The sequence below is a fragment of the Eubalaena glacialis genome, chromosome 3 (assembly GCF_028564815.1).
Source record: "Eubalaena glacialis isolate mEubGla1 chromosome 3, mEubGla1.1.hap2.+ XY, whole genome shotgun sequence".
In the NCBI taxonomy this organism is placed as follows: Eukaryota; Metazoa; Chordata; class Mammalia; order Artiodactyla; family Balaenidae; genus Eubalaena; species Eubalaena glacialis.
Window position 1 is genome coordinate 21,507,904 of NC_083718.1, and position 12,088 is coordinate 21,519,991.

The following is a 12,088-nucleotide window of genomic DNA, read 5'->3' on the forward strand; positions in this document are numbered from 1 at the left end:
CTGGTCTTCATTTTGATAGATGGCTGATAATTGATTCACTCATATGTATTATGATTACTGACTTATTTGGAATTATTTCTTATATTTTATCGGTGTTTTCATTAATCATGCTTTTCCTTTGCTCTCTTTCTCCCCTTTTTCCTGCCTTCTGTTGGATTGTTTATTTCCTTTTTTTTTTTCTTCTACTGGTTTTGAAGCCATACATTCTAATTCCATTATTTTGCTAGTCACCTTTAAATTGTCAGCATGCATACTTATCCTCTCCAACCTATTCCAAAACAATACTTAAAGAGGTCAACCCCTCATATTTTTGTTATTGTTGTCTAATACTTCATACTTCTTTGTTTTTATACTGTGCTCTACCAAAGTAGTGTTTTTAAGAGTCACTATTAAGAGTTTCACTCTGTTTACTTGTTCATTTACATTTGTTTCTTGCATCTCACTCTTACTTCTGCGTTCACTTTTCTTCTATTTGACATAGAATCTTATATTATTCACTGTTCAGTGAAGATGCAGGAATGCTTAACTCAGTTTTTATAGGTCGCAAAATGTCTTTTTTTTTTTTTTTTTAATTTTATTTATTTATTTATTTATGGCTGTGTTGGGTCTTCGTTTCTGTGCGAGGGCTTTCTCCAGCTGTGGCAAGCGGGGGCCACTCTTCATCGCAGTGCGCGGGCCTCTCACTATCGCGGCCTCTCCCGCTGCGGAGCACAGGCTCCAGACGCGCAGGCTCAGTAATTGTGGCTCACGGGCCCAGCCGCTCCGCGGCACGTGGGATCTTCCGGGACCAGGGCTCGAACCCGTGTTCCCTGCATTGGCAGGCGGATTCTCAACCACTGCGCCACCAGGGAAGCCCCCTAAATGTCCTTATTTTACTCTCAAAAATTGTTTAGCTGGATATTGAATTCTTTATGACAATAATCAACTGTCTTCTGGGCTCAGTTGTTGCTGATTTGAAGTCAGCCTTTAGCCTAATCTGCCTTATCTATTATAAATTTTAAGATTTTCTATAATTTCTATGATCTAGGTTCGATTTTATTTCAGAACAATTCTTAGCAAACAGTAAGTATTTAATAAAAGCTAGCTATTATCAAGTACTTATCACTTACTTAATGATGTATATACATCAGACACTGTTCTAATGTAGCAAGTACACTCTTGTCTTAATATTTAATATATTTTAAGATTATGTCAGCAAACATGGCAGGCTGAGCTGATGTGGAAGAATTTTTCTTCCTGTTCCAAACACACAGAAACGCGGGATAAAACGAAACAAACAAAATATTAAATCAGGCTGCACTAAGGAAGTAAGAAAGAGAGTCAGAGAGAGGAAGGGGAAGGAAGGGAGTGAGGTATTCTCCCTTCTAGTATTCTTCATGTATTCTTTATGTTTCTAGTATTCTTCATGTTTCTCATATTTGAAGATTTGTGTCTTTCTTCAAATATGGAAAATTCATAGCCATTACCTCTTCAAACATCACCTCCTCCATTATTTCTATTCACATCTTCTGGAACTCCCATTAAAAGTATATTGAGGACTTCCCTAGCAGTCCAGTCGTTAAGACTCCGCACTTCCAATGCAAGGAGCGCAGGTTCGATCCCTGGTCAGGGAACTAAGATCCCACATGCCGCGCGGCCAAAAAAAAAAAAAAAAAAAAACCCAAATCTTGTGGGCTTCCCTGGTGGTGCAGTGGTTGAGAATCTGCCTGCTAATGCAGGGGACACGGGTTCGAGCCCTGGTCTGGGAAGATCTCACATGCCGCAGAGCAACTAGGCCCGTGAACCACAACTACTGAGCCTGCGCGTCTGGAGCCTGTGCTCTCCAACAAGAGAGGCCGCGATAGTGAGAAGCCCGCGCACCGCGATGAAGAGTAGCCCCCACTTGCTGCAACTAGAGAAAGCCCTTGCACAGAAACTAAGACCCAACACAGCCATAAATAAATAAATTAATTAATTAATTAATTTAAAAAAAAAAAGTATATTGAACTTTCTCATCTATTCTTAGCTCATAACTTTTCTTTCATGTTAACAGAATATATATATATATGTACATATATATATCTTTATGCTGTTTATGAGAGATTTCTTCACTATGTTTAATCTACATCCAACCTATCCTATGTTCCCATATATTTCATTTCTGGAATTTCTGTTTGGTTCCTTTACAAATCAGCCTGTTCCTTTTGGATACTATAATGTTTTGCTTCCTTTATCTCTTTGAATATATTAACCATGTTCATTTTTAAAGTTTCATGTTGTTCTATTATTCCTAATTCTTGGATGAGGACTCTCCCATTTTTTTCATTTCATTTGCTGAACCCTCCTCATGATGGTTGGTTTCATCATGTGATTTGTAAGTTTTTGCAATGAGCGCATCCTTGGCCAGGGTTATTTGTAGTGGAGGTCCAGTGTTCCTGTCCTGTTGAAGCCTCCCTCCAGGGTGATTCTGCGTTTGCATCTGAGAGCTCTGTGGGCTGCACTGCCTTCAGGTTACTCAGCTTCGCTTCAGGTCCTTATAGGTCCTTATACCGTATGAGGGCTATGAATTTGGGCCACATGCCAGTATGGGGTCCTGGCCTCGGGCTCCAATTTTTTTCAGGTGACTATTTCTACCCAAGTTGCCAGGAGATGACAAATTATTTTGCCACTTTTGCAGGCCAACAAGTAGTTTTACTCGTCCATATTTTGTAGATAAGATAGTACTTTATTATCTTAGTTTTATGCAGGTAGCTTTACTTCAGCTCCCCACACTCATGGGATTTGTGATTTAGACTCTCTCCTCTCTGCGCCAGTATTAAAACTCTAGCCCCAAGGCCTATATCTGGTTCTGAAACCCTAGGAACTATCTCAGTTTCAGCTCACCCATATGATTTTGAGTTTCCTCTCTTTTTCTGACACCTGAGTTAGCTTCCTTCTTTTCTTCCTTTCCTTCTCTTTTCCCCCTCCTTCTTCCCTCCCTCACTCCCTTCCTTCCCCTTCCTCTCTCTGACTCTCTTTCTTACTTCCTTAGTGCAGCCTGATTTAATATTTTGTTTGTTTCATTTTATCCTGCGTTTCTGTGTGTTTGGAACAGGAAGAAAAATTCTTCCACATCAGCTCAGCCTGCCATGTTTGCTGACATAATCTTAAAATATATTAAATATTAAGACAAGAGTGTACTTACTACATTAGAACAGTGCCTGATATATATACATCATTAAGTAAGTGATAAGTACTTGGCAATAGCTAGCTTTTATTAAATACTTACTGTTTGCTAAGAATTGTTCTGAGTCCTTTATGTGTCTTTACTCATTTACTCCTTAATTTTACAAGGTCGGTACTATATTCACACACATTTTCAAATTATATTATTCTTATTTTATAGATGAAGAAACCAAGATGCTGGAATATTAAGTAACAGGATTTTGAACCTAGGCAGTCTGGCTCCAAGCTCGTCAGCTTTATTAAGATTTAACTTAAATAAAATTAAGGCTAGATTTTGATTCGTTTTGACAAATGTATACACAGTCGAGTAACCACTACTACAATCATACTATCTATTAGAACAATTCCATCACCCCAAAAAGTTCCCTTTGCCCGTTTGTCGTTAATCTCCTCCCACAGCCTCTCACCCTTAGCAAACACCGATCTGTTTTCTACCACTGTAATTTTGCCTTTTCTAAAATTTCACATAGGTAGAATCATACAGTGTCTGGCTTCTTTTACTTAGCGTAATGCTTTTGAGATTCCTTCAGGGTATTGCAAATATTAGTTGTCCGTTACTTTTAATTGCTGAGCAGTATTCCGTTGAATAGATATACCACATTTTGTTTATCTTTTACCAGTTAATGGATATTTGGATTGTTTTCAGTTTGGAGCTCTTACAAATACAGCTGCTATGAATGTTCACATACAAATCTTTAGATGGATATATATCTTCATTTCTCTTGGAAAATATCTAGACCTGGAATTACAAGATTATATGGTAAGTATATGTTTGACTTCTAAGAAACTGCCAAACTGTTTTCCAAAGTGGCCATACTAGTTGCAGTCCCACTGGCAAGCGATCTACGAGAGTTCTAGTTGCTTCACTTACCCCTCAACATTTAGTATTGTTAGTCTTTTTAATTTTCTCCTAGTGACTATGTTGTGATATCGCATATGGTTTCTATTTGCATTTCTCTAATGACTAATGACATTGAGCACTTCTCCTAAGTTTATTTGGCATCTGTAAATTTTTGGGAAAGTGCCTATTCAAATTCTTTGCCCTTATTTTAATTGAGTTGTTTATATTTTATAAATTGCAGTTATGTTTTATATATTCTGAAAATAAGTCCCTTATCAGACATATACTTGGCAAATATTTTCACCTGTCTGTGCAAAGCCTGTACTCTTTACCACTACTTATATTACTCCTCAGTATTTATCGAAATGATTGAGGGATTTCCACAGGGCGATGGCCCCTTCCTACCCCTACCAGCAACTGCAGTTTTGCAATTAATAAGGGATAAAGGAACCCTGTTGACAATTTTGTTTGAAGACCCAAAGTTCACATTTTCACTACTAATTGAATCTTTTCTGTTTTGGTACAGAACTAAACTGTCCTCTCTTGGATTTGAAGAACTGTTGAGATCACAGCTGCGATTACCTCTGAACTCTCTGTCTTTACAATCCATTGAAAATAATTAGACACGTCTCTGCTATATAAACACTGTCCTGGGCAAATTGTCTTAAGGCGTCCTGTTTTTCATTTACCAGTTTTTTTCCTTATGGAAAAAGACAGTTTCCAGCAGTTAGAACTAGAGAAGGGTAGACCTTCCAAAAGGAGGACTCCCAAAAGAGTTATCCATTTTGTTGATGGTGACATCATGGAAGAATATAGCACAGAAGAAGAGGAAGAAAAAGAGGAACAGAGAACAAATTCAACACTTGATCCTGTAAGCTTAGAATATCATTATTAGTGAACATGGGGGCTGAGTGAATGAGAGATTAAGGCAGATGAGGTTTGTGGAAAACACAGTTTTAAGCTAATTCCTTGCTCTCCTTGGTTTGCTTTCTACAGCCAAGTACAATCAACTTATAATTTTGATAATCTTAGGTTTCTCATCTATGAGAGAAAATGGAACCTATTACGAAGCATTTTGAAACTTGTACACTGCAGACTCTGCAGTCACCACTCCTGTTATTAATTTACGCTGATTTGGTTTCTCTTTCTTTTTCAGTCTAAACTTTCATGGGGGTCCTACCTATGGTTTTGGGCAGGGCGAATAGCAAGGACCTCATTTTCTAGTAAGTACTGCTAAGGTTATTTTTTTCTGCCCTAAATATAGACTTACAGACCCTCAGAGTTAGATGGGACTTCCAGTGGTTTAATCCACTCCGTGGCATTCTGAAGAACTGGTCGCTTCCATATCTACGCTTGAACATTCCCGAAGGCATAGAACCTCACATCTTCAGGCAGACCCTGCCATCTTTTCTCAACTCTTTTTAGTAAATTCTATCTTCTATTCTATCTTCTTTTAAAGTTCTTCCCATTGATCCTAGTTGTCTTTTTAAAGACCAGACAACACCAGTCCCGATTCCTCTTTCATAGAATTTCAAATATTTGAAGACAATACTCAGTCCTCCCTGAGGTGACTCTTCACCTGAATAAACTTCCAAGTTTTTTCTTTTTTCAACTATTGTTACCTGACACAGTTCCAAGTTCCCTTTTCATAATCACTCTATTATAAACAGAATTTTATTGATCCCCCCAAGGGCATAATGAATGGCCTAAGTGGCTATTTACAAGAGACAAAATATTAAATCTTATTTTGTTTGACTTTCACCAATTTTTTAAAAATCACAATTGGCAACCTCTAATTACTCATTTCCTTCTAACTTGCGTATGCTTGTGTATGTGATGGGGGAAACAACTTTAAGAATCTGAGAAAATATAAAATATAGCTCTTAGGAATTGATCTTCATTCATTCATTCAATAAACATTTATTGAGTGCTCATGTATGCTCAGCACTGAGCAGGACCCTGGGACACAAAGACAAATGACAGTCTTTGCTTTCAAGGGCCTTAATATTCAACGGGTAATATAGGCCAGTAAACATGCCTATGATGATAATTTGTTGTTACAACTTCCATGGCAGGAGGAGTGTAGGGACTACAGACTGGGATACTCAGGAATGGTGACATACAGAGGAGGCATCTTAAGAATGCTATGAAAGTATGTCTGGCCAAGGCCAGCTTGGGGACCATGAGAGTGACCAGGGGGTCTTTAAATCACATTAAAAGTAATGATAAGGGAGATTTAGTCAGATGGTATGAGCTCTAAGTGCTTTTTGATCAAGGTGGAAGGTTTGTAATTTGGAAGTTACTTTAGAGACCCAGGTGAATACTGACCTTACCTCAACCAAAATATGTTGGCAGAAGAAATGCTGCCTTCCAGAGACTTCTATGCTTTAGTTAGGGCAAGACTGTTTGAAGAGGTGAAATGTTTTGGAGGGAGGGAGCCTTAGAGATTAGATCAGGTAAAAGAAGCAAAACTCAGTACAGCAATCTGAGAGTGTGAACGAGAACAGGGACCACAGTGATTTCTATGTTGGGCTTTGACTTCAGATGACGAGCAGGACACACAGGGAATCAATCTGCCTTCAGGGTTCCAAATGGAACTGTAGCCTGAAAGGGCTTCTGCCTGGGGCTTCCAGATTGTAGTGAAGGCATAAATACGCTAACAGTCTGATCTTTACACAGAGACTTTGGTTAGAGCTGGAACCCAGACGACACTGGTAATTAATTTTTTCCATGTAAGATTCTAGTAGGTCATAAACAGGAAAACTTCCTGAGATTTATTCTAATGTTTTAGAAACTTCTCTTATGCACATGTACTAGGCACTGTGGCAAACAAATAGATTACAGAGCTAGAGTATTTTTGAAAGGATAAAGCACATTAAAAAAAAAGAGAGAACATCATTTTGATGCACTGTATGAGCAATTTCTTCAGAAGTGGAATGAATCATGGGAATCAGAAAGTCCTATAACGGGGGGACGCACATCAGAAGTCCTATACTTTTACAGGAGAACATCTCTAGGAGAGACCTTTTTGGAAACCCCTCATTATTCATGCTAAACCTTTATCCCTAACTCTAACAATCCCTGAGGCTGCAGGCCACCTTGATATTGTGACTGAAGGCAGACAAGGAAGGCCTTAAATTGCTGCTAGGAAGGAGTTTGTTTGGACGCATGGAAGAATTTCTGACACGGGGCTCGGTAACATTGGATTTAATTTTGGGTATACTTTGCGACATACTCACAGCTGATGATCAGATGATACGCATGGGGATGGACAACATCTGTTCTGATTGCTCAGGACCTGTACCTGTTATTAAGTATTTTGAAAATCTCCCCTGATATATTCACCTGGAAAGGATAGTTTACATGTAATCCTATGTGAAGACAGAAGATTTAACAAATTCCCTTTGAGTCCTAGGACTTTTTGAGAGTCTGGAGCAATTGAAATCTTTTGTCAGCCTTGAAGTTAAGTATAGTAATAGACCATTTGAGGGCAAGTTGAAACTTTTGGCATCTCCACTGACTCTAAGCTTTAATTATTAATTCAGTTTACCAAAGTGTTTTTCTTTCTTCTAGCATGTGAATTCCTTGGTGGAAGATTTGCTGTCTTCTTTGGTCTTAATCAACCCAAATACCAGTATGTGTTAAATGAGTACTATAGAACACAAAATAAGGTATGTGACATCCTGAATGGGACACCAAGAGCCCTGAGATGGGAATGTTGGTTGTTCCTGATTTGGGCCCTTACAGAGGAGTATTTTCCCACCTAGTAATTCATGTAACTGCAGTTTCACTGAGCTCCCATGGTCAGACTGTCTTCTTTTTCTAATGCCCCTCACCCCACGATGCTTATTTGTATTTGCCTCTCTTGTGTGAAGTTAGAAGGTCATGAGATAGTTCGTAGATGGTAGTCGAGTGTGAAGCCTGAGATCGCATAAAGGCGAAGCTTCTTATAAGGGTGTCTATACAAGAGGGGGGAGATCAGAGGTATTGGGTTTACTGTTAAACATTTCCTTATTCCTCTTTGTATCAGGAAAGTGACAAGGAAAGTGAAGGGAATGGATCAAAGGCCCAACCAGCCAATGTTCCCAATGAAAAGTGTCACCTGGAGGCTGGGGGCCGAGAGTATGGAACGAGACAACAGGACATTGCCGAGGGCATTCCTCAGTGGAGTATCTCATCCAGCGAGGGCCTGATGGCAGATTCCAGCTCCTAATGGGCAGCGGGGCTATAGTTCCCCTGGATCTCTCTTCCTCGGTCATTGATTACCACGGCAACAGCACCACAGGTAGCACCTCTGAGCCAGATCTGATCTTAATCTCTTTGTGATTTATTCTCCAGCAGCCAGGAATTGTAAACAATCATAAGAACAATTGTGGATTCTTTCTCAATATAAATTTTTATTTATAAGCCCAGCAACCCAGCTCCACCCCAGTAATATAAGTCCTGTCCGTCAGTTGTGGGCTACTAGTATTGACATTTGCACAGTAGTATAAATGCCTTAAGGAACTTGGGCATGGGAGTTTTAGGCTGAAACTCTTTGTCACATGGCGAGGGTATAGAAAAGGACCTTCTGTTCCTCAAAAGAAACTTTGGGCATTATGAAGTCTAAATCCTTTCAGGGTTTGACATAAGCTGTGTCCTTTCCAATAGCTATGTTGGCTTACTTGGGGCTTGCTTTGCAATAAGCAAACATTGCTAATAACTCTGTTTCAACATAGCAGTCTTTGAGAGTTGGGTGCATTTCCCCCCAAACATGTCAAAAATAAATAAATAAACAATCTAAGCTCTAGAAAAAGTATTTGGAAAAAGTGAATGATTCTCTCGTTTACTTGTCAACAAATTTTCAAAAACTGTAAAGATCAAACATGGAAATCATAGCTGGATAACACAGGTTGTGCTGGCCAAAGGTAGCTGTGATATAGAAAAACACAGGTTTTGCAGTAAAAAGACCTGAGTTCAAGTCTCAATTCTGCTTTTTACTAGTCGTGCGATTTTAGGTGTCTAAATTTCTGAGCCCCAGTCTCTTTCTTTGTAAAATAAGGGTGGCATTTATTTGTTTCTCAAGGGTTACTGTTAAACGAAATGAAATAATAAATGTGAAAACTCTTTTAAAACTGTGAATATTCGTTGTTAATGCTTAATTAATGGCTGTTATAGACTGTTATATTGAAGGTCCCCAAAGAACCATGCCTTCTGGAATTCATGTCCTCACATAGCCCCACCTACATTGACTCTGGCCTTGGCTATGTAACTTGCTTTGGCCAGTGAGATAGTAGCAAATGGGGTGCAACTGGATGCTTGATAAACACTTGCACCAGGGACTTGTCCTCTTAGAAAGCTTCACATTGTAAAGAAGTTTGCGTTAGCCTTCTGAATGATATGAGGCCACGTGGAGAGAGGACCCCAAGGATGAAAGACCATCTTACGCATTCCAGCCCCAGCCATGCTCCCCAGCAAATGCAGCCACATAAGTGACCTCCTCCTGCCCTATGCGTAGCAGATGAACCAATCAGCCAACAGAGTCATAAGAAACAATAAGTCATTTTAAGTTGTGGAGTGGTTTGCTATGCGGCCATATAAAACTGAAATAATAACTCTAAGAGAATGGGAAGTTGGAATTGATTTGATATGAAATCAAGGACAGAAGTAGGCCTAGCGAATAACGTGTGGTTAGTTGAATACATGAGGATAAGATAGGTTATCCGGCATAAACAGACAACTCCAAAATCTCAGTGGCTTAAAACAACGAAATTTCTTTCCTTCTCATGGGAGGTCCACCATCAGTTCAGATGGCTTCCCACCGTGTTCTCCAGGTGCTGGCTCAGTAGCACATGCTCCTTTGATCCTATGGTTCCTCCAAACTGATGCTCTCAGGGCTGCGGAAGCAGAAGTGAAGTGGATAGTTAAGCACTGGCAATCAATGTCTCCACTAAGAATGAATCATGTCACCTCTGCTTATGTTTCTTCCACCAAAGCAAGTCACATGACTGCAATTAACTTTTAGGGGTGTGGACCTCCTTAGACAGCTGAGAAAGGGAAACACTTTCTTCCAGTGGTATAAGGGATAAATTATAAGCTGAAAAGTCACTGCGATACTGGTTTGATCTCAGCTCGGCTGCCTCTTTCTAACCTGGTAGCCCAGGTTACTCAACTTCTCAGTGTTCCCATGTGTAAAACAGGTTTGATGCAGGAATCAAATCCAATTTGAAGTAATTTATGCAACAGAAAAGAATTCTTTGGAAGGATACTGAGGTATCTCGTGGAACCCAAGTGCAGATGTTTCAGTAGGTCTAGAACAACTCTGGCAAGCAAATACCTAAGCAGTACTCTGTCTCCATTCCTCATCTTTCTTACACATGAGGAGGATGACCACTCCATAGCTCTTTTATTTTTTAGTATTTATTTATTTATTTTTATTGAGATATAATTGACATATAACATTATATAAGTTTCAGGTATAGAACGTAATGATTCAATATTTGTATATACCGTGAAAACATCACCACAATAAGTCTAGTTAACATGCATCACCACACAGAGTTACGAATTTTTTTTCTTGTGATGAGAACTTTTAAGACCTACTCTCTTAGGAACTTTCAAATATACAATATTAATAATGGTAATAATATTAATATTTATAACTGGAAGTTTGTACCTTTTGACCTCCTTCATCAGTTTTGCCCACCCACTATTCCCTGCCTCTGGCAACCGCCAATTTTGTTGCTGTATCTATGAGTTTGGGTTGTTGGTGGTGGTGGTGGTATTTGTTTATTTGTTTTAGATTCCACATAGTGAGATCATGCGTTATTTGTCTTTCTCTGTCTGACTTAGTTCACTTAGCATAATACCTTTAAGGTCCTTCCATGTTGTCACAAATGGCAAAATTTCCTTTTTTTAATGGCTAAGCAATATTCCATTGTGTATATATATGCCACATTTTCTTTATCCATTCATTCATTCACCCATGGACGCTTAGGTTGCTTCCATGTCTTGACTATTGTAAATAATGCTGCAATGAACATGGAGGTGCATATATCTTTCTGAATTAGTGTTTTCATTTTCTTTGGGTATATACCCAGGAGTGGAATTGCTGGATCATATGGTGGTTCTATTTTTAGTTTTTTGAGGAATCTCCATACTTTTTTTTCCATAGTGGCTGCATTAACTTAAATTCCCACCAACAGTGCACAAGAGTTCCCATTTCTCCACCTCTTCCCCAACACCTGTTATTTCTTGTCTTTTTTTTTAATAGCCATTCTAACTGATGTGGGATGACATTGCATGTGGTTTTGATTTGCATTTCCCTGATGACTAGTTATGTTGAGAACTTTTTCATGTATCTGTTGGCTTTCTTATGTCTTCTTTGCAAAAATATCTATTCAGATTCTCTGCCCACTTTTTTTTTTTTAACATCTTTATTGGAGTATAATTGCTTTACAATGGTGTGTTAGTTTCTATTTTATAACAAAGTGAATCAGTTATACATATACATATGTCCCCATATCTCTTCCCTCTTGTGTCTCCCTCCCTCCCATCCTCCCTATCCCACCCTTCTAGCTGGTCACAAAGCACCGAGCTGATCTCCCTGTGCTATGTGACTGCTTCCCACTAGCTATCTATTTTACATTTGGTAGTGTATATATGTCCATATATACACTACCACTCTCTCACTTTGTCCCAGCTTACCCTTTCCCCTCCCCATGTCCTCAAGTCCATTCTCTAGTAGGTCTGCGTGTTTATTCCCGTCTTGCCCCTAGGTTCTTCATGACCATTTTATTTTTTTTTAGATTCCATATATATGTGTTAGCATACGGTATTTGTTTTTCTCTTTCTGACTTATTTCACTCTGTATGACAGACTCTAGGTCCATTCACCTCACTACAAATAACTCAATTTTGTTTCTTTTTATGGCTGAGTAATATTCCATTGTATATATGAGCCACATCTTCTTTATCCATTCATCTGTCGATGGACACTTAGGTTGCTTCCATGTCCTGGCTATTGTAAATAGAGCTGCAATGAACATTGTGGTACATGACTCTT

General features: G+C 39.0%; 1 protein-coding gene across 1 annotated transcript; it reads left to right on the plus strand.

Moving 5' to 3' along the window:
• Positions 1-4,748: 4,748 nt before the first annotated feature.
• FAM177B (family with sequence similarity 177 member B) lies at positions 4,749-8,258 on the plus strand. Its single transcript, XM_061183669.1, has 4 exons — positions 4,749-4,916; positions 5,202-5,268; positions 7,619-7,716; positions 8,076-8,258. The coding sequence occupies exons 1-4, from the start codon at positions 4,749-4,751 to the stop codon at positions 8,256-8,258; spliced, it is 516 nt and encodes a 171-aa protein (XP_061039652.1).
• Positions 8,259-12,088: the final 3,830 nt, after the last annotated feature.